General features: G+C 38.8%; 1 protein-coding gene across 5 annotated transcripts in view; it reads left to right on the top strand.

The window, feature by feature from the left end:
- The window catches only part of LOC306854099 (rho guanine nucleotide exchange factor 12-like), a 57,184-nt gene that overhangs the window by 12,458 nt on the left and 21,259 nt on the right, over positions 1–23,467 (top strand). For 3 of the 5 annotated variants that reach the window (XM_079391917.1, XM_079391919.1, XM_079391918.1), the window contains 11 exons: positions 13,978–14,072; positions 19,387–19,485; positions 20,529–20,578; positions 20,772–20,829; positions 20,904–21,079; positions 21,253–21,327; positions 21,741–21,851; positions 22,456–22,563; positions 22,710–22,838; positions 22,918–23,016; positions 23,097–23,207. In XM_079391917.1, the coding sequence (XP_079248043.1) occupies positions 13,978–14,072; positions 19,387–19,485; positions 20,529–20,578; positions 20,772–20,829; positions 20,904–21,079; positions 21,253–21,327; positions 21,741–21,851; positions 22,456–22,563; positions 22,710–22,838; positions 22,918–23,016; positions 23,097–23,207 (1,111 nt within the window). Of the gene's footprint in view, positions 1–13,977; positions 14,073–16,214; positions 16,266–19,386; positions 19,486–20,528; positions 20,579–20,771; positions 20,830–20,903; positions 21,080–21,252; positions 21,328–21,740; positions 22,116–22,455; positions 22,564–22,709; positions 22,839–22,917; positions 23,017–23,096; positions 23,208–23,467 lie in introns of those variants that run through there. The other 2 variants (XM_079391920.1, XM_079391921.1) reach the window with 2 other exon arrangements.

Below are 23,467 nucleotides of genomic sequence, written 5' to 3'. Positions count from 1 at the left end.
TGGACCACAAAACCAGTAATAATTTTCCGATGTATACATCATCTGAAAGCTGAATAAATAAGTTTTCCATTGATGTATGGTTTGTTGGGATCGCACAATATTTGGCCGAGATACAACTATTTGAAAATCTGGAATCTGAGGGCTCAAAAAAATACAAATATTGAGAAAATCGTCTTTAAAGTTGTCCAAATGAAGTTCTTAGCAATGCATATTACTAATCAAAAATTAAGTTTTGGTATATTTATTATAAGAAATTTACACACTATCTTCATGGAACATGATCTTTACTTAATATCCTAATGATTTTTGGTATAAAAGGAAAATCGATAATTTTTACCCACGCAATGTATTTTTGGCTATAGCTTAGGGCTGTGCGATTAATCGAATAGCAATCGCGATTTGAGACGTTGCGATTTGCTAATCGCAAAGCCTGCGATGTGGACGCGATATTACTCTGATCCAGAGCATTTGCATGACTGCCAGCCTTGAGTGACAGTCTTACTAAACAACAGAGTGAGCGCACCTTCTCCCTGATCAGAACTGATCTAGCAAACTGCGTAAACACCCACCATTTAAAAAGGGTCAGATCGAAAGTTAGGCAAATTAAAACTAAAGAAAAACGTATGTAACTTCAGCTTCGAAATGACAGACAACAAACAAAAAAGGTCATTTGCAAGAGCTGAGTCACAACGCATATCAAGAGCTCCCTTATCGGTTCTGCTTTCAGTACTGGAGAATAAAAGATAAATTTTTAGATGTTTTTATTAGTAGGCTACATGAACGTTATCTTACACATTTTATCTCCCCAACAGATTAATTTGAAATAAGTTTATAATGCATGTTCGCTAATTCAGAAGACCGCACACACAGCCTGTATCTGTGAATGCTTCTCATACTCACTCCGCTCTGCCCCACGCTGCGCGTCTCACGGATGAGCCGTTTACACGCAGCCTGTCTCGTAATGCTCTTTTATACTCGCGGTCTCGCGCCCGGTTCTGCTCCGCAAGTCTCTCACGAGCGCATCTGGAAATATGGACGAGGCCTGAAGCACGCGCGCAACCTGTGTCCACTCGCGCCTGGCTCCGTGTTTGAAAGTAAAGTAAGTCTAACTGTTTGCCAATTTCACTTGGATGAAATAAAACATTCAGCACATTTCCCACTTGTTCTTAAAATCCCAAATACTTAAAAATGAATAAATCAGCCCGTGTAACATACTAATACTTTATAATTGACTAAAGAAATACAGTTCTTTATTTATAAAAAATAAACTAATCTTTCCTGTGAAATGCAGTAATTCTGTAAAAGTAGTAATACCATTATAATCTTCCCTGCAGGAAAAGCAAAACAAACAAAAAAACAGTAGAACCCCTCCCAAAACACAATAGAAAAAGTAATGGATTTAAGGGTTATAATGGGAATTGCATTGGTTTTAATGTAAACTATAATGGTGTCTACTGGTATTTGATGCATTCTATTGGTGGGATGTAATCTAGCAGATGGCAACCAATAGAACAACAGTAATTCCTATTGGATTAATGCCCAAAACAAAATTTTTTTTATGGAAACTGTAAGAATTTCTGTGATTTCTATTATTATTTTTTTTTCAGCAGGGTAACTATACTCATACTATGCTGCATATTACTGACAATATTGAGCTAAAGCTTGACTTTGCAAATTTAAAATCGCAAATCAAATCGCAATTGCAATGTGTGTCAAAAATATCGCAATTAGATAGTTTCCCCAAATCGCACAGCCCTACTATTGCTAATATACTCCAGCGACTTAAGACTGGTTTTGTGGTCCAGGGTCACACACACACACATATGTATGTATATGTGTTTGTGTGTATATAAATATATAAATGTGTGTTTATTTCTGATGATTCTGATATTTAGATCTGCATGCATCACAAAAAAAAAAAAAATAAAATAAAATTAAATAAGTTGATAGATATATCAACTTATTTTTTAAGTCGTTTTGTTTTTCACTTTAGTCCTGCTCCATCATGAGCATAATACATTTAGTCACTGTTGGTCCACTAGCATACTCTAGTTTAGCCAACAGGCTTGCAGCTACAATTAAGGCTATATAATGTATAATAAATCTGTTTAAAAATGAAGTTTTGAGGTTTAAGATAAGTAATGCTAATTAATGGTGTCTGCGGTGTCTTGTTTGGGTTGCTCTGCATAAACCGTGCCAACTTGGCTGGCCGAAACACCCTTACAGTAGCAGAGCATGAAGCTTCTTTAGGAGCTTCTTCTAATTAGCAGGCTGCCTGGCTTTAGTTTTTGACAGAGAAGGACCCGTGTCGGTTGTGATCTTTTGTTTTTGGGAGCCATGGATGGGTATGAGTTCTGACTACCCCTCGGCGTCAGCTTGTCCTCCTGACCTTGGTGGTGACAGTGTGTTGTGAACTTGGCTTACTCTCTGCTTTCCCACCTCCTCCTGCAATATCAAAGAATTTAAACAGACAATCTAGCGTGAAGAAATGCACATCCTCCAGCCCTGTCAGGACGGGTGATTGAGTTTATTGGAGCAGAAAAGTAAAATCTCCCCAGGCTACTGTCGCTCAGCCCCCCCGTTCCTCATTGTGATGTCACCTGGGGGAGGGGCCGCTCATTTCAGAGGCCCAGCTCAAACAGTCTCATCTGACACTACCCTAAATGACACTTCCACATCCACTTACCTTTTCATTTAGGTTCTCTTTTGCTCTCGCTTCCCATTATTACGTAGACTGTATCTGTGTGTGTGCACTTTCACAAGCACACACATACTCGCTGTGCTCTTGTTTGATCATGTCATTACTCAGTCATCACTGTTTAATGGGTTTTAACAGCTGATGTTTGGAGCAAATGTTGGCTCCTGTTAGAGCCAGTTGGTGCGCTTGGGGCCATAAAGACTGCCTCTCCTATCTGTCCGCAAATAATTTGTCCTCTTCTCATTTGCCTAGATGCTTTCCCAGATTTGCTTATTCATTTTGGTTTATAATGGCCATGCATGCAGCCTTTTATTTATTAAATGACTTGATTGAGCTTTTGTGAAAAGACATCCGCAATGTTTATTTTTCTGTTCACTTCTGCTTCACTTATTTCCACTGACTCAAGCAGCCAAAATTTGACAGATCTGCAAATGAGACCTCATCTTTTGGAGCAGGTGGTTTTGTTCCTAATAGTTTAACAAGAAGTTCCTCATTTGGTTATTTAAAGGAGAAGTGAAAGGCTGTAGTGTACATTTACTCAGGCGTGTCCGTGTGATGTTATTTCTTAGAAAAAAATATTTTCTTAACACTTCATGTGAATCAGTTACAGGCATCTTATAGGCTTTTAAATTTATAAATGTATGTACAGCATGATGTGAATCACCACAGAAAATAGTTTCAGTAACTTTGTTTGCTAAAATTTATTTTATTTTTATTTATTTATTTATTTATTTATTTATTTATTTTACACACACAGTTCAAAAAATGATTGTTTGGCCTTGAGTGTTGTACTCATCACTGAATTGTTTTGCAACATTTTTATGTCAAAAAGAAATGTATACTTTTATTTGAATTTAAATAATGAATAAAGAATTAGATTTTTCATTAAACATTAGATTTATCTTTTTACCTGAAAATCAAGTTATAAATGAAAGTGATAAATGAAATCTTTGCATGGTTTTTGTTTATGTATATTGAATCCAAACATTACTTCAAGTAACATTACTTCCTTGTTACTTCACAAGGCTATATTGTGAGTCCTTGTCCTGTGGTTCGTGTTGAGTATTGCCATCTGGCTGTTGGGTCAGGTCACTGTCTGACGCACACAGACTCTTGCAGAAACGCATACATGACCATTTGGAGCGATGCGGCCCTGCTCGACAGCGGTGATGTCATGAGTTGGAGCACAAAGGTCCTCTGGACCGCATTGGATACAAACAGCAAGTGTTCTTTCTTCTGCAAAGTCACTGCTCCTTCTCACTCGCCCTCTGCCTAGCACTCACTTGTTTTTTCCTCCAGTGCTCAAGCCAGCACTGATATCATCCCTCGGCCCCCCCCCCCCCCCCCCATCTTCCTGCCAGCCTGCTCACCGCAACCTGAGCATGACACCATCACATGCTCACACATAATGCATGCACTAAAGAAATCTGTATGGTGAACTTCCAGAAAAGTGTGGAAGAGAATGGATAACGTAGCCAAAGAGCCATGTTGTTTTCCACCCCGTATCCCATTTTTCCTTCAAGTGGTTTCTGACAAACACGCCTTTCAGAGTCGAGTAATTGGGGTGTCCCTCATGCAGGTCTTTTTGGCTTCGTGTGGAACGTTTTTCCATTATTGCACAAAACCTCAATTGAGCAGAGAACCCACCCCCTCCACCTCACCAATCCCCTCTGCCGTTCTTGCACTTCCTTTACTATTACAACTCACCCCCATTGCTGCCGCCTCCTCCAGGAGTGAAGATGACCTCATTTGCATCAGACAGTGCTGTTGACTCTACATTTAGCAAACTCATCTGATTCTAGAGAGTATGCAAGTTTGTTTTTGCCATAGGAGGAAAGAGAAAAGTTTTTGGTAACACTTTATTTTAAGGTGTCATAATACAGAGTAATTACTTAGTTAAGTACTTAGTAGTAGCTGTTGTACTTGCATTAAACAAAATGTACTTATGTAACTAAGTTATGGAACAGTCTGTACTTACAGTTTGTAATTATGTAGATGTAATAGGCAGCTACTGTTACACATATGTAACAAACAGAGTCTGTTACACCGCTACTAGTACACTTAAGTGCAATCTTGATGCACTTTATTTTAAGTAGCTTATGCCTGTGTAATATTCTGTAATTTTAATGTAATTAGAAAGGTATTACATGTATTTAAGCTGTGTACTGGTGGGTTAAATCAAACTAAGGTGCAGCTGGATAAGGTATACAGTGTAGATACACGTGAAGTACACTTAAGTACAATCTTGATATACTTTAAGTAGCTTATGTCTGTGTACTTACATTTATAATTACGTTGTATAAAGTCTGCAACACATACGTAACAATCTTTTGGTTACATAAGTAGCTGTGTAACAGATTCGGCCTGTTATATATGTGTAACAGTAGCTGCCTATTACATCTATATAATTACAAACTGTAAGTACAGGCTGTTCCATAACTTAGTTACATGGTAAGTACATATTATTGCATGCAAGTACCATGGCTACTACTAAGTACTTAACTAGGTAATTACTCTGTATTATGGACACCTTAAAGTGTTACCAAGTTTTTTTTCTCTCACAATTCTAAGTTTATATCTGCCATTTCTGACTTTATGAACTCAAAATTTCAAGAAACTTGTTAATTCTGACAAGAAAATTCTAGCAATTGTGAGAAAAAAGTCAGAATTGTGAGATGAAAAAAAATGCGATTACATTTATTTTTTATTCTGTGGCTGAAACACAAAAAAAGAACAGAATTGTGTCAAACTCAAAATTCAGATAACAAAAATCTAAATTGAGAACAAAATTCTGAGAAAAAATGTCTGAATTGGGTGTAGGGCTGCAGCTAATGATTATTTTTTTATTGTCGACTAATCTGTAAATTATTATTCAATTAATCTATTTATTATTTTCTTATCAGTTGATGAATTCTTTAAACTATCAATAAATAATAACTGTAACTTCTGCTATTAATCTTAAGATTTTATTCAAGCGTTTTCTCATAATTAATATTTTACAAGAATAAATAACAAAAAAAGAAAGAAAAATAATAAGAAAAGTGAAAAAGAAATAATGATAACAATAAATAATTAATTAAAAAGAAAAAAGAAAAAGAAAATAACAATAAATAATAATAAAAATAAAAATAATAGCATTAAATAATTAATAAAAAATAAATAATAGGCTAACAATAACATGAAAAAAAGAAGAAAAGATTAACAGGACAGTGATACAATTAATAGAAATGCACATTATGGCTGCATTCACAGTTGCTGTTAGGGACTGACAGCAGTTGCTTACAGGTGAGAGACTTTAAAATGTTTTATTTATTCAGCAGATTAAAACATCTGCTTGAATACATATCTGTATGAACGAACAGCTGAAGTCACAACCGCATTCAGGACACTAGAGCGACAGAATAAAAAATGGCATCAAAACACCGGGAAGTTTTATCACAGTTGACAGCCCGTTTTTAATAAAGGAGCCCAGTCGAGGCTTGTCCAATCCAACACACAGTTAAACAACTAACAACAACTTTAAATGCTTTGTTTGCGAGTGCAGAGTGCGCGTTTGGCGCGTGTGTCTCAAATAGCTCATGCGATCGCGCCCACGGCACTGACGGAAGCTCTAGTGGATCTTAGATGAACGCGAATCATTTCTCCGTCTCTGTGGGTGAATTAAACCCGTCATGATTATATAGGCAACTCGATGTCCCGTGCTGTTCCGTTCATTCAGCGCAGCTTTGAATGTAGTTGTTAATCCTGACAATGTAAAGGCGTCAGTTCAGCTATATATATGCGGTTCTGACTGTCGTATTATAATAATAATGCTCTATGAACGCAACTCTATGAAGTGATATTGCCATACTAGCCTTTACCTTCTGCTCTAGAGTCTTGTTTGTGTTAAACATTGCAGAAAAACAGTCTTAAGTAGGGATAACTACAGGCTCGCGCAATTGACGTACATGGCTAAAGGTGCGACTCTTCGACGCACTCTATGCTAATCAACTTATTTTCATAATCAACGTATTCGATGACGTCGACGAATCGCTGCAGCCCTAATTGGGAGAACTCAAAATTTAGTTATTAACTTAATTGAGAAATAAATGGCAGAATTATGAGAAACTTGTATATTTTTTTCTTATTCCATGGTGGAAATAAGCTTCCATAAGAGAGGCTAGACCAGCTGGAGACGAACTAAAAAAAATCCTATATAAAAACTCTTAACAGTTGTGGTCATAAACACAAATAGCAGTATTCTTACATGTACCATAAGCGTGCATGATTCATTAGGGAGAGAATAACATGTAAATGGAAGGATTATTGGCTGCTTTGGTTGTTTGGATTTACTTTTCCGTTCCTCCTCCTTTAGCGGGAGGTTTTTAGCCGGACCATGGAACGTTTTACAGGCCCTTTCATAAATGGCCCATTCAGTTCCCTCAAACTGCTCTCAAAATGATCCTGTGTCACTACAGAAAGCTCTGATACAAGCAAGAATAGCCCCAGCTAGAAGACTCAAGAACTACACGATTGTTTTGACTTTTCATTTTAAAGTGATTGTTCATCTGGAAATGACAACTGTCATTTACTCAAGTTCATGTTGTTCCGAAGATCCTGTATGTACTGTTCAAAAGTTTGATGTCAGTAAGATATTTTAGCTTTTTGTTATTCAGCAAGGACTTTCAATTTCAAGATTTCAATTTTAAATAAATGCTATTTATTTGAACTTTCTGTTAATTTATAAAAATCAGCATCAGCAAATCAGCATTTTAGAATTGTATTTGAAAAATGATATGACACTGAAGACTGGTGTAATGGCTGCTGAAAATTCAGCTTTACATTACAGGAATTAATTGCATTTTGAAATTTATGAAAATAGAATAGAAGTTATTTTAAATTGTAGTAATATTTCACAATATCAATGTTTTTGCTGTGTTCATGATCAAATAAATGCAGCCTTGGTGTGGGTAACAGATTTCTCTCAACAGTAGCTACGTTTACATGGACACTTTTTGCTTCCATCTGAATGAATTCATTCTGATTGACGAATCCGAACATAGTGTTTACATGAACGCTAAATAAAGTCTAAATAAATAAAATCTAAATAAATCTTTTGACATGCGCACACTGCATGAAAATTCAGAGTTTCCCACTGTTGTCGCGTATTGTTTTAAAAAGTACACTTGATATTTAGTTACTTCGGGTCCTAATTAGTCAACGACCAGCACATTAACTATTGTGCAGTGCTGCTTACTTTAGAAAGCAGTAAAAGTTCCCCTTCCCATGCCCAAAACCAGTCGTCTGTGGATGAGAGTCTTAAACAAGGACTGGTGGGACGTTGTCCTGCTCCACTTCACATACGCTGAGTGAAAGCAGCGTTTTAGAATGACTGGACACTCATTTATGACTCTTTTATTCACCGGGAAGAACAGCTCGTTCCGTGCGTCATTATGCTATTTTTACGTCACTGAACATACGCAGTACTTTCCAGTTTCGGTTTTCAATCCGATCAAGTGTTTACATGTGCTTACATTTACATGTAAGAATCTACATGTGATTGTGAAGGTTTTTTTTTTCTACTCTACATCTAACACAATGCTTTTTAAGGTCCAAAAACGCCTACAAGTTCTGCAATATTCAGAGTCTAGTCAGACTAGACTACTATTATGATGCTTTTAAAAATTAATCTTTTTTGTTGCTTAACAGACATGGTTACTATTGGTTACTATTGACATGGTTACATACTCGGCACTCAAGATGGCGCCGAGTATGGCTGCTGTGGTGTGGAACGCTCCCGTACTTTTGTTGTTTTTGTTTGTTTGTTCTGTGTTTAGTCATTCTCCTACTGTCAGTTTTACCAGAGACGAACTACTGGACATAAGGCAACACACACTGGACAATTTTTTTCCGGTTTTTGATTATTCAGACGCTTTGTTGGATGTTTTGGTCGGAGGGGCAGCGGTCCTAGTCAAACGCGCGCTCAGACGGAAAAGAGGGAAGCGCGCCGGCGCGCTGGTTAAACTCCGCGAACGCGGCTTCCGAACTGCGCTCCCAAGCATTCATCTAGCGAATCTCCGATCCCTTCCTAACAAAATGGATGAACTACTTCTCCTCACCCACACAAATAAGGACTTTACAAACTCTGCTGCATTGTGCTTCACTGAAACCTGGCTGAGTGAAAACATCCCGGATAACATGCTTCATTTGCCTGGATATCAGCTGTTCAGATCAGACCGCATCACGGAGCTAACGGGGAAAACGAGAGGTGGTGGACTATGTTTCTACATAAATGAAGGTTGGTGTTCAGATGTAACAACTCTGAAGAAGATGTGTTCTCCTAATTTGGAGGCCTTCTTCATAAACTGTAAGCCGTTCTATTCACCCCGCGAGTTTTCCTCCTTCATTCTCGTGAAGGTGTACGTGCCTCCGGACGCGTGTGTGAGCGCCGCGATGCAACAGCTGGCTGAACAAATATCTGAAACAGAGCAAAGGTACCCGGACTCTTTTTTAATCATTCTTGGAGATTTTAATAAAGCAAATCTCTCCCGCGAACTGCCAAAATACAGACAGCACGTTACATGTCCCACCAGAGACAGTAATATATTGGATCATTGTTATACAATAATTAAAGATGCATATCACTCTGTCCCACGGGCAGCTCTGGGGCTCTCTGATCACTGTTTGGTTCATCTCATACCGACCTATAGGCAAAAACTCAAATCTTCGAAGCCTGTATTAAGAACTGTTAAGAGATGGAACAATGAAGCAGAGCAAGATTTAAAAGCTTGTTTTGACCTCACTGATTGGAGTGTTTTTGAAGCCGCTGCCACCGATCTGGATGAACTCGCAGAGACTGTAACATCATATATCAGTTTCTGTGAGGATATATGCATCCCCACCAGGACATTCTTATCATTCAATAATGATAAACCGTGGTTTACTGGGAAACTCAAACAGCTTCGTCAGGCCAAAGAGGACGCTTACAGAAGTGGGGATAAAATCTTGTATAACCAGGCCAGGAACAGACTAACAAAGGAGATCAGAGTGGCTAAAAAGAACTACTCTGAGAAGTTGAAAAAAGAACTTTCAGCCAACGATCCGGCGTCGGTATGGACTGGTCTGAGGAACATCACCATGTACAAGACACCACCCCCACAGTCTGTGGAGAATCAACAACTGGCTGACGATCTCAATGTGTTCTACTGCAGATTTGAAAAGGCCAGACTGACACCCAGCACCCGCTCTGATCTGCACTTCACACATTCACCTTCCCCCCCTGCAACCCCCCTTACTCCCTCCCCCACCATTCTACCTGCGTTTAAAGTCTGTGTAGAGGATGTGAACCGGGTCTTCAGAAAACAGAAATCTAGGAAAGCTTCAGGACCAGACGGTATTTCACCTGCCTGTCTAAAAGTCTGTGCTGACCAATTGGCCCCCATCTTTACACAAATCTTCAACAGATCTCTGGAGCTGTGTGAAGTTCCCTGCTGCTTCAAACGCTCCACCATCATTCCCGTCCCCAAAAAGCCCAAAATCACTGGACTTAATGACTACAGACCTGTCGCACTCACGTCTGTGGTCATGAAGTCACTTGAGAGACTGGTCCTGGCCTACCTGAAGGACATCACTAGACCCTTGCTGGATCCTCTTCAGTTTGCCTATAGAGCAAACAGGTCTGTGGATGACGCTGTCAATATGGGACTGCATTACATCCTGCAACACCTCGACAAACCTGGGAATTATGCAAGGATCTTATTTGTGGACTTCAGCTCGGCCTTCAATACCATCATACCTGACCTTCTCTCAGACAAACTGAGACAGCTCTCTGTGCCCTCCTCCATCTGTCAGTGGATCACCAGCTTCCTGACAGACAGGCAGCAGCTAGTGAGGCTGGGCAAACTCACATCCAGGACTCTCACCATCAGCACTGGCGCCCCTCAGGGTTGCGTTCTCTCCCCACTGCTCTTCTCCCTCTACACGAATGACTGCACATCAAAGGACCCCTCTGTCAAGCTCCTGAAGTTTGCGGACGACACTACAGTCATAGGCCTCATCAAGGACGGTGACGAGTCTGCTTACAGACAGGAAGTTGAGCAGCTGGCTGTCTGGTGCAGTCTTAACAACCTGGAGCTGAACACGCTCAAAACTGTGGAGATGATAGTGGACTTCAGGAGGAACCCCCCTGCTCTCCCCCCACTCACCATCATGAACAGCACTGTGACTTCAGTAGAGTCATTCAGATTCCTGGGCACCACCATCTCTCAGGACCTGAAGTGGGACAATCACATTGACTCTATTGCGAAAAAGGCCCAGCAGAGGCTGTATTTCCTCCGCCAGCTAAGGAAGTTCAACCTGCCTCAGGAGCTGCTGAAACAGTTCTACTCTGCAATCATCGAGTCTGTCCTATGTTCTTCTATAACTGTTTGGTTTGGTTCAGCTACCAAAACAGACATCAGAAGACTACAACAGACAGTTAGGACTGCTGAGAGAATTATCGGTGCCCCTCTGCCCAGCCTCCATGAACTTTACACCTCCAGAGTGAGGAAAAGGGCTAAGAAAGTCACTCTGGACCCCTCACACCCAGCTCACTCTCTATTTGAACTGTTGCCCTCTGGCCGGCGCTACAGATCACTGAGCACCAGAACAGCCAGACACAAGAACAGTTTTTTCCCCCAGGCCGTATCCCACCTGAACAACACATAACACACCCCGGTACTGTACATCTGTAAATAACTCATCAAACCTTCATCTGTACATAGCACACATGCACATTCACAGTTCTGTCTATGGTCATGTCTCTTTTCTGTATATTTTTATTTTTATTACTATTGTTATCCTTAATTATTGTATATTCTCTTCATTAGTGTTCTTTATCACCTTAATTATATGTTGTCTGCACTATGTTTGTACTTTCTGTACTGGAAGCTCCTAACACCAAGACAAATTCCTTGTGTGTGCAAACACACTTGGCAATAAAGCTCTTTCTGATTCTGATTCTGATTCTGATTCTGATTTACATACAATTAAAAGCTAGAGTAAATGTGCAAATCATGGCCCCTGTTGGGAGCGGGAAGAGAACTGCTTCATGTTGGCCTGTACCGGCACTCAAGGTTAATTTTATCAATTGAGTTTTAATTGAAAAAGTCAGTGATTGACGGCTGCTCTCTTATTAGACTTGTCTAGTTTACCAGCGGTGACAAATTGCTCTGCGTAATCTACCGGCTTCATAATAGGTGGGCTAATCCCACCGAGTCCTTTCCATTACTTTGCTGAAGTGTTAATTTCACAGTTAGCTGACCTCTGACGCAATCTTAGAAAAGTTAGTTAAGCATTTGCATGATTATTCCCTGTGTTCAGAGCAACACTGCAAATGTCTCACACTTCATTGTGAGGGTATGGAGGCCACTCTCTCCGATACTGTCCCGTAATGAACTGGCCGTTTGGCTGACGCGCAGAGTTCAAAATCGACAAGCTGTCAGGCTGACAGACATATGTGAGGTCTAGCTTACCCTCCATCATTTAAAATGCTGAAGTGATTGTTTCGCAGAGATGTTTCTCATTCTGCACATTATTTTCAGTCAGTTTGGTGTTCTGCGAGGTCCACGGGTCAAGCTTGTGAGTCCAAGGAAATGGCAGTGGGTTGTTAGTACAGTGGTTCTCAGTTAGCAGTCGGGACAGGCCTACAAAGGGCTTCTTCAGCACTGTGTCCCATCACCGACTGGCCTAGAGAACAGCGGTTTCTCACACGGCCTGTGAGCGAGAAGCAGAGCACTGTTAAACACATTCATCACACCTCAACTCACCTTACAGCCGAGGCTACTTTTAGACCTGGAGTCATAAATACTGCAGGCTTTTCCACTTGCCTTTGTGATAAGGAACCGGCTGGACTCATGCGTAGCCTCTTAATTGATGTGTATTGAATAGGGCGACTTAAGCGCGGCGGGGCACATCTGTTGTCCTAGCAGGAAGTTAACTAGGCAAATAGTGATTGCACACAGCAAGAGGATGCTACTCAACACTACACAATACACAGTGCCATCAGTCAGTGGACTTAAAAGCTGCAAAAAAGCTGAATTAATAGTTGATGAGTTCTTTAATGCTGTTGCTGATATCTAAAGAGCAAGGTTGTCAATCTAATGATGATAAATACAGTACAGTTAGTACAATTTTATCATGACCTGATACATGCATAATCACTGTAACTAAATGAGCTCATATTATACAGACTCTTTAATATAAGAATAACAAAGTGTATTATTCATTGAGAATTGATGTTTTAGAACAGACTCTTATGCTTATTTTAATCAGCTGAAAATAGTCAAATGTGGATTAATCAGTCAGTCACTGATCTGAATGTTTACTGCTTAAGATAAAATATTCCCAGATTTTACATTAGACATCGAGTGATGACCCAACACAGCTTGCAAAATTGTTTATTGTACAGAAGTATTGATTAATTATTATATGTTATCAATATAAAGATACAATATTATTATTTTTATATTGTAATGTTAATATTGTCATATTAATTTATATCATTTTATTAATAGTAATTTTATCTAATTCAATATATATACTTTAATATTTTTTCCATAATTCTGTGTATATGTATATATGTGTATGTGTAGATAGATAGATAGATAGATAGATAGATAGATAGAAACTCAAATATGAATCACCTGTTTCTTTACTGTAGAATGTGGTTAACTGGACAAGCCTGAACATCTATCTGTCTGTCTGTCTATCTGTCTATTTAATTATTGCATGATTTGAGCTAAAGAAGCACAATGTATGATATCATGATTTATTAGCCTATATCATTTATTTCCGATTTGAAATATGTTTTACATTATTATATAACTTATTCCTGATTTGAAATATGAAAAGTAGCTTTCACAAACATGGTCTTTCTCCATTCAAATAGACAGAAGCTTTAGTTGCATGACTGGAAATAGCTGCCCAGGGGCGTTGCCAATATGGCCGCAGAGTGAACTAACTCGTCAAAGGGACCTAGGGAGTGTTGTTTATGAGGAGTTTTGTTCATTTTGTTTTTGGAGATCAGGGCATGTCACATAACCTGTCCATGTTGGCATCTGACAAATTTTACTAACTTACACCAAGTAGCAAATTCACTTGTGTTAAATATCTATAGGTTTGATGTCCTTTAATTTCAGCAACAACAAAAATAAGAGAAGCATTTTCTAAGAACCACTGGTGTATTATGTTATGTGCTCATTGCAGTATGTTAATGTATTTCATTGACTTTGTATATTGATTTCTCCTGTTTGTGTTTACAGAACCAGTAGCATTCTCCGCAGAGACCACCCTCCCGACAAGAGACCCCAAAGCGATAAGCAGCCTGGTACCCCTACACACGAGTTTGACCCCACAGGTAAATTTCATCCGAGAATTTCGTTCACACTCTACTCATACAGAATGGCAGTGTTTAGCTGTCCTGACTGCTCGTGTGTGCGTGTGGTGTGGACTGAAGCACACTGCTCCTCTCACACAGTCTCTTCAGACTCTAAAATGGAAACCGTTTCCTCCACACACAGCACAGATGGAAGGCTGTGCCCGTCCACTAACTGCAGTGGAGAACGGCTTTAAACAGCGGCATGATTCATACTTGCTGACCATAAACGATGCACATGTTCCTGGCCCCGGTTTTGGCAGTTGAAAGACATTGTCAGTGTGTTTTTCTTTCAAGTTTAGCCTCTGTTTTTCCTCTCAGCTGCTGGTGAGAGTAGAGAAGGAAAAGCAGTCCTGTGCATGGACGTTAATGTGAGGTTTATGGTGGAGAACAATATGATAATCGTATCGATTAAAATGCGATTCACATTGTTTGGAAGGGGAAATGTTTTCCTGTTTGATTGAAAGACAAGTGAGATGATGACAGAATTTCATCAGGGGTCTTTTCAAAGATTTCTGAGCTATTCTGAAGTAGTTTTTCACATGTGCGTAGTATGTTTTATAGGTTTGATCTAACATGAATATCTCACTTTCGCATGTTGGAGAGAATAGCGGTGAATGAAGGATGTGATGCATGTTTATTTCTGATGTACCTTTGGTGTTGGACTCACCTCTTCTGATGCATGACTAACATCTTAACCACAGTGTGGCGTTCAGTGTCCTCTGGGGTTGGGCGATATAACTTAAAATATGAATTTAGTTTTTTATTATTTTGACAGTATTTTATGTTGTTTGTTTGTTTTGAAATGGCATATTTTTTTTATTTTTTTTTACAGCCATTTTTGTCCACTACTTTCAAAGAGATTAATACAAAAAAATAAAATAAGTTAAAAATAATAAATAATGCAATACTATAATAAGACCATTTTTATTTATATACACCAATATAACATTGAATCAGAGATTCAGAGTGCTGCTGAAATGAGTCCTAAAACCCAGAAACAAGTTAATATTTTTGCATATGCGGTTCCTTGGGCCCGGGTTTCTTGAAGTCTTTGGTCAAATGCCTGAAATAAGGTCTATCACAGGTTGAAGATATTTTCATATTTTATTCTATGACATAATATACACCAGTAATAACCTTTGTTTGTTGATCGATGTTTGTTGGTCACAACTTATTTTCTGCAACAATCCAAGAACAATGGAAAAATCCAGTTGGTGGGTCCAACATGATGCTAACTTCTAGCTTCTAGCCAAAAAAAGTCATCTCTCAGCACTCTGATTCATGGAAATGGATTCAACTTACAAACATCAACACAGTTTTGCTGCTTCGATTTAAAGAGATGGTGTTTATATATCTCTGTCCTTACATTCTTTTGCCCTCAAATTGCAAAATTACCTAGAAGCCGAACAAAAATGCATAGTTATAAAAAAACCACACACATTAGAATCATTGCACTATTCACAATGTTGCTTAATCTTACATCTCCAGGAAGTTAATTTGAGATACATTGATATATCACCCAATCTTCCCAATATCTCTTTAGGAGTGTCTGAGAAGTGTGGCTCTTTTGTGTGATTAATTTCAGCCCATATAGCCTTGCATAATGATGGAGACACTTGTTATAAATCATATACGTTCTGTTAAACACTATCACTGATTACATTTTTGTGAGAAATTAAAGTAGGCAAATTCTAATCAAGTCCACAGTTTACTCTTTTGTGTTATGATTAGCTATGATTAACCATATTTCAAGATGAAAGCAAAAACCAACATCCTTGCGTAATCGTTTTTGAGAATGTTATCTCGTTAAAGTACTTTTCACCTCAAACTCTGTTTATTGGTTATATCCGCATCTGTGCCAAGCATTGATTTCTGGGTTAACACCTGGGGACCTTAATACCTGAACACCTTATTAATCATTTCGGGGGAGACACTTTGTTAATATGCAAGACCTTGGGGATTTGACTGCTTATCAATAGACAATGACCCATTCCAAAACAGCCACACTGTGTGTAATTGTGCCATTGCTCATTTTTTCATTTGAGTCCTCTTTCTGTGTCCTCTGTGATATGTGCGCGTGTGTCCCGTGTTGTATCATGATGTTGTGTGGCTCAGACGTGCTGGTGCAGAAGAGTGGATTTGTAGTGGCTGACAGGAGACCCGAATCTTGTGGTAAGATCATCGTACTGTTGCTGTGTTTCTAGTTTTGTCTTTACTCTTGTGCAGGTGATTCTTCTGAAGTTCAAGTGTTATCAGCGTTTATTTATGTTCAGCTTCCCTGCTGAGTTGATTTTGGGCTCTGTGTGTGTATTATTGGAAAATAACAGATAGCATTATTCTTAATGGTTCAGAAGATAAAGACTGAGAGAGTCAGGATGCTCTGTTTAACTGTTACAGATATACTTTAACTATTTAACTACATGATATACTTAGAACTTACTGATGATTTTTTTTATCAGTGAGCAAAGTGAAATGTTTGCGCTACAGTTGTTAAAAAAAATGTGATTTATAAATTTTTGAAATATTATTCAAGTTTAAAATTGTATATTTTAATATATTTTAAAATGTAATTTATTCCTGTCAGTCAAAGCGGAATTATTAATATTATTGAAGTTCGTATCGATGTTGAACACACTTGTGCTACTTAAAGGGTTAGTTCACCCAAAAGCTGTCATTTAATTACTCCCCCTCATGTCGTTCCAAACCAAAGACCTTTGTTAATTTCGGAACAAAAAAAATCTGATATTTTTGATGAAATCTGAGAGCTTTCTGACTCTGCATAGACAGTAGGGCTGTGCGATATTGAAGAAAAATGTGATATGCGACACCTTGTTAAATAATACGATATGATATTGCTTTAAGTGTGTAAGAATCAATTTAAATTATATTTAAAAAATATTAAAAAACTAAAAATGATATAATCAATCTTTCTTGGAAAAGAAAGAAGCACTACAACTTCTGAATGTGAGCAGCAGTGCTTTACCATAATAAAGTGTATAATAAATTCATGTTTATGAATTACACAGACGGGGAGCACGGTAGGATAAAAATAACAACATAGCTGGTCATAATATCACAAACTTTTAAAAGTCCCACTTTTGATTATGAGCTCGACAACTTCAAGCGATCAACTCACATTGCTTTCATATGCAACATTTAACTACCACATTCCTATTCACGATCATTCTGGCTGCATTTGAAGGCAGCATCAGTGAAAACAGGCAGAGACAATGATAGCTTTAGCAATAAGCCTTACAGAGTGCCAAGAAGCTATTTCAGAAAGGCAATTTGGAAAACAAACACGTGATACTTACTTTGTCTGGAGCTGACGTTCACGCACAAAGTGTTGGTATTGATTCCTAAACATATAGGAGACACTACCTATTTTTTCCTGGATATTTCCTTCGAAAATTAAATTTAACCACAGTGTCCTGGGCTCAGATGGGGGAGATTATGGCGACTCTTATGTTCATTAGTGCATCCCACAACACTTGTAAAGCCTCTTTGGCACTGACATTGTATATATCTCCAGTAATGGCGGACCGCAGCTTCTCTCTCAGGGCTGTGTTTTTGCTAATAGGACAGAGAGTGTCACAAATGGGCAGGATTTTTTCCCCTCAGTGACGTGAACAGAATCTGAAACAGTTCGTATGGAGAGACTGTTCATGATTTATTGGTTTTATAAAAAAGAGTTGGTGGATTTTTAACATTATAGGCTGGTTGTTTTCACACACTGCAGCCACACAACTGTGTTCAAACACTTTATAAAAGTGATTTTTGCATTTTAGGTCCCCTTTAATATCAAGCAAGTCATGTAAGTAACAGTCGCATGCCCAGTCTATTCTCTGCTATATGCGTTGACCTAAAACATAACTTTTCGCATCGTTTAGATATCGCATGCCATTGCAATATGCATATCACAATTTGTACATTTGCGGTATTTTGATCATTTTGATATCATGCAGCCCTAACAGACAGCAACACAAATACCATGTTCGAGGTCCATAAAGCTAGGAAGGACATCGTTAAAATAGTCCATGTGACTTCAATGGTTCAACCGTAATTTTATGAAGCTACGAGAATACTTTTTGTGTGCAAAGAAAACAAACATAATGACTTTATTAATCAATTTTTTCTCTTCCATGTCAGTCTTTGACACATGTTCATGACAGTATCTCGACATGTGTGTGGTGCTGCTGACGCTGGAGCCCGTGTTCTGACATAGAATGTCCATCTCTCTTAGTTCATCGTCTGTATATTCTGGTTGAGTAAGTAAGGCTGGGCAAAAAATTGCAAGTCATCCTCTCTGATGAAATCTTCAGACGCGTTTACTAAGACTGTTTTATGTACAGCTTGCCTCATCCTCTGCTTGTAAACAAGGTGCAGCACATCTGGGTTCTACGGCAGGCTATGCCAGCTCCTGAATCAGCAACACCACACGCATATGTCGAGGTACTCTCGTGAACGCGCATCGAAAAAAAAATTGTTGAACAAAGTCCTTATTTTTTATTTTCTTTGCCCACAAAAAGCATTCTCGTAGCTTCATAAAATTAAAGTTGAACCACTGAAGTCAAATGGATTATTCTATTGATGTCCTTACAACCTGCAGTTTTTGAATGAAGGCAAACACTTTTTCACACAGGGCCATGTGGGTTTGGATTTTGTTTTCCCTTCATTAAAAAAAAACCCTTCATTTAAAAACTGCATGTTGTGTTTACTTGTGTTATCTTTGATTAATATTTAAATTAGTTTGATCTGAAACATTAAAGTGTGACACACATGCAAAAAAATAAAAAATCAGGAAGGGCCAACACTTTTTCACACCACTGTATATTACATCTGTGTGACTTTGAGCAGTTCATATTCATTTCTGTGATCTGAGAACTGAGACTTTTGTTTTCAGATCTGATGAGCTATCAGTTTTGAAAGTAGGCCCATCTCTCACACTGCAGCATTAGATGACCGTGATAACCCACGTCTCCACTGCTCTCATCATTTCTTGTATCTTTCCATTATTCTGGGAATGGGGCTAGATTTTAATTGGATTGCGAGATTGATGCGTTCATTTCACAACTCTGCAGATTTTTTTACATTGCCAAGTACTTTATGCCTGTGACTGTCTGCACTTACTTACCCTGTCAGTTCGATCAGGTAGTCATTGTTACTGTAATCTGCTTTGATAGGCCTCTCCTGATGAATGCTTTAATAAAGACATTGGCAATCCAGTAAAATAATTTTCATAGCACTTTCATAGCTCAATTTCTCTCTCTTCTTGTTCTCTCCCTTCCTCCAGGGCTGGTTCAGAGATGCGTGATCATTCAGAAAGATGAGAACGGCTTTGGGCTGACCGTCAGTGGGGACAACCCTGTTTTCGTGCAGCTCGTCAGACAGGGTAAGATGTCCGTCTATCATGCTGTCTGTCTTTCTGGCTCCGCCCACAAAAGCTGATGTCTGTTGAGACTCACCCCTTCCCAGACTTGATAAGACTTGGCTGCAATTCAGAAATGGAGCTGATGTGCTCTGAGCAGGACCAAGAGGACACATGAAGCATTATAAAAGAGAAGCAGGGCAAATACATTAGATCAAGTTTTAAATTAAACGCATTTAATTTGACTGGAATAAAGACTAGGCTGTGGAGGGATTGAAGTACAGTGTGTATCTCGTTACAGTGCTGACAATTGTTTAGCTTTCCAAAAACATTTCAGTAGACAAAACTGTTTTCAGTGTTCTGAGTTGTCAACATTTGGAAGGACTCGTTTTGTAAAATGGACTCAAAAACATTTACAGTTTTGTTTTGTTTTTTATCGCATGAATTAAAGATATAAATTAAATTGAATTTTTTTATATTATTTTTATTGTATTATATTGTTGAATCTGAAGCTGATTATGGCAATAAATTTAAATACAACCAACATCTGAGTTTATGAAAATTACTTAGTTTGCACGTCTTTCTAAAGACTGTAAGTGTGTCCCTCACAGCTTTGTTTTCTACCGAATAAAATTCAGTATGGCGTCTACCCTGACTGAAGTCTATAAGCTTTGACCATTTTAGGGGGCAAAAGAAAATTGTGCGTGTTACTCAACTTATCTTACTCTTAACTTGTCTGAACAGCAAAAATATATCTAAATATATACGGTATTTACAAAACTTTTTTTGATCTTAGTCTGAAAGATGGTCATTCAGGACATAATACACGTCATGCTGTGTGGAATATTCTCTGGAACATGTTTACATGAGACGTAAATGCATGAATACCCAAAATGGAGGTTTCATCATTTGCAAAATGACAGTGAAAACCAATTTGTGTGCAGTGTAAATGGAGCACATAAACCACATAGCAATGTGCTGAAAAACCACCCAGAACCTCTTAGCAAACCAGATGGCAGCACTCAGAAAATGCTTTCAATTCATAATCGTCTCCTGTCTTTTGGTAGATGGTGCTGCAATGCGTGCAGGTGTTCAGACGGGGGACAGGATCATTAAGGTGAGACGCTTACAAATGCAAGAGCTGTATTTCTCACTTCCCACTCTCTTCACCACTGCATTTCAGCATCTGTCTATTCTGCCACCTGCTGGTCACAAAATGACCATGTTTGAGTCTGTATAAGAGGACTCGCATGGATATGGCTTTATATTCAGAGTATTTTGCATTTTAATGTTTGTCTCCTCTGCTTTAGGTGAACGGGACATTGGTGACGCAGTCAAACCATGTTGAAGTGGTGAAATTAATTAAATGTGAGTATAAATCATTTGCTTGGGTAAAGACGACATCTTTCCACCGCTGACCAAAACTCATTTGTTCTTCACAGCCGGCTCATATGTGGCCCTCACAGTATTAGGCCGGCATCCTGGGTTGCCCCAGATCCCCCTCTCTGAGGTAGACCTGGGCCTCGGGTCACCTGGGGGTTATGGGGACCCTTTTGTTACATCTCCCAACTCTTACAATGCACCACCGGAATGCACTTCCTCTCCTCTGGTATCATGGGTAAGATGCCCATACCTTCCTGCAAATTGTTTTCCCATCTGATTTTGTTTTGTTTTTCAATTTGTTTTTATTTGTTGTAAGTTCACTTCCTTATATCTCTACGCCAATTAAATTATGTAATCAAAAATTATTATTTGCTCCTCCTTGTCGTTTGTCAACCCAACCCTACACAGGAAGAGAACAGTGCTCCACTCAACCAAAGAATGGACAACAAGAGGATGGTGTCCAAAGAGCAACAGGACATACAGGTCAGAATCGAAATATCAGACTCAAAACTGCTAGTTTAAAGTGGGCACACATGCTACTTTCAATTTCACAAAGTGTGCCTGTCAGTAAAGTGTTGAGTTACAGAGCTGTATTGTTGCAGTATGACTTAAGTTGATAAGAATGAGGCCTTTCCTGTTGGGAGGTAATTTAGAGCTTTAGGATAGCTGATAAGTGAGAGGGTAGACTTAAGACTCCTCCCACTACGTTTCAACACAGTTACCACATTCACATTTCTTGTAAACAAAGATCTGTCATTCTCATTGTCTTGGAGAGCAGCATAGAAGAAGACTTTAACAGAGCAGAGCAACAAGTTGATAGGGTTATAGGCTGTTACCCTTTGACTGTGTGTGTACGAGATCTGATTATATAGTATATGAAAATGTCTCTTCTTTAGGGACTGAAGGATGACTACAGCAGAACTCCTACACCCAAACCACTACGGGATATCCAGGAAGCCAAAAAGCACATTCCACATCAGCAGGGCCAGCTTAACAGGGCTACACACGTATGACATTTTGACCAGTTTAAATTATATTCATATTCAAAGCATCAGTAACACACTGTTAGGGACTGGTCAAACGATTTGGATGTAGCTAGAGAGAGAGATTGTTTGATTATAAATATTTTTATATTATATGATATTAAAGTTAGCCCAACTGTTTTCATCATTTAATATATTGATGATAATAATAAGAAAGGAGTACCAAATCAGCATATTACAATGATTATTGGAGGATCATATGTCAAATTCAGCTTTGCCATAACAGGAGTAAGTTACATTTTAAAATATTTTATATAAATATCAAATGTATTTAATTTATGTAAATAGAAAAGTTTACATATTAAATAATAATATTTCACAATATTTTTTAAAAACCTTTGAATTACTAAAATAAAATATATTTGTAAAAATGTGTATTTTTGGGTAATAGCAGCTTCCACTTGTTTCTTTAAGCGATCATTTTTAGGCAAACAGTCTTCAGATATACTATATATTGATATATTGCTTGACCATTAATTAGAAATTATGTTAGTTTCAAAAGATCTTGAATCTGACTGAATAGCTTTGAATTATGCGCACATGTATTGACTGTAAATCTGTGCTTTAGGAGAGTCTGTGTCTCAGGAACAGTGAAGATGGCTGTTGGGTGAATGAGGATCAATATAAGGGAGATTTCAGCCCGGAGGTTTTCTGGAGTGGACGTTCACTGTCATCTGTAAGTGTACACCACACTCTCTTTTCTTTGAGATATCTTCACTGATCTCAGTTAAACAGTGGCACTTATGACGAGTGTACTTGGTGGCTCTTGTTTCTTGCTTCCCTGTCGTGTAATTAATTGTGTTTATGGTGTGTGATGTACAGGTCCAGCGCCGGTTCTACCCGGCCTCTCCAGAGAGCCAAAGGCAATCCAACTGTTCCAGTCCGAAGAGCACCCCCAGAGACAGCCTCAACTCCTGGCCCTCCCCTGAGGTCGAGGACGGCTCCGTCCTGGTGAGAACCATTGCTTTTGACAGACCTTTCCGCCTGATTTCTGATGAGCATGATTGTCACACCTCTCTACTTCCCGTAGGATTCTCGTTTCTCATCCACCATAGGGAGCCCACTCTCCCGCCTGGCTTCAGAGATCATTGCAGCTGAAGATGATGACTTTGACACTGAGCAGGAGCAGGTATTTTTAGTTCCTTTCCCTCAGTGCAGGGAGCTTGGTCTTGGTCACCTGCCTCTTTAACTAGATCTGATGTGTCTCAGGTGAATGGACAATGCAGCTGCTTCCAGAGTATCGAGCTGCTCAAGACTCGACCTGCTCATCTTGCTGCCTTCCTGCACCATGTGATCTCTCAGTTTGACCCTGCACCTCTGGTGAGTTCCAGCAGTAATTAGCAGTGCTTGCTAAGGCAAGCAAGACTATTGATCATTCTTTCTAAGCAATCAGATTTATGGTTTTCACTTGATGGGTAATAAAACAGGCAAAAGAATCTCATGGAGTTGTTTTGAAGAAGTGATTAGACTTTGGATTAAGATTTTTGCTTAAATCTGTTTTTTAGACCAACTTTTTAAACTATAAGCATGCCTTCATAGATTCGATTCACCATATGTGAGAATTTAAATTGTTTTGCCAT

The sequence above is a fragment of the Barbus barbus genome (assembly GCF_936440315.1).
Source record: "Barbus barbus genome assembly, chromosome: 34".
Lineage (NCBI taxonomy): Eukaryota > Metazoa > Chordata > Actinopteri > Cypriniformes > Cyprinidae > Barbus > Barbus barbus.
The sequence above is the reverse complement of the archived record's forward strand: the minus strand, read 5'-3'. Positions and strand labels throughout refer to the sequence as shown.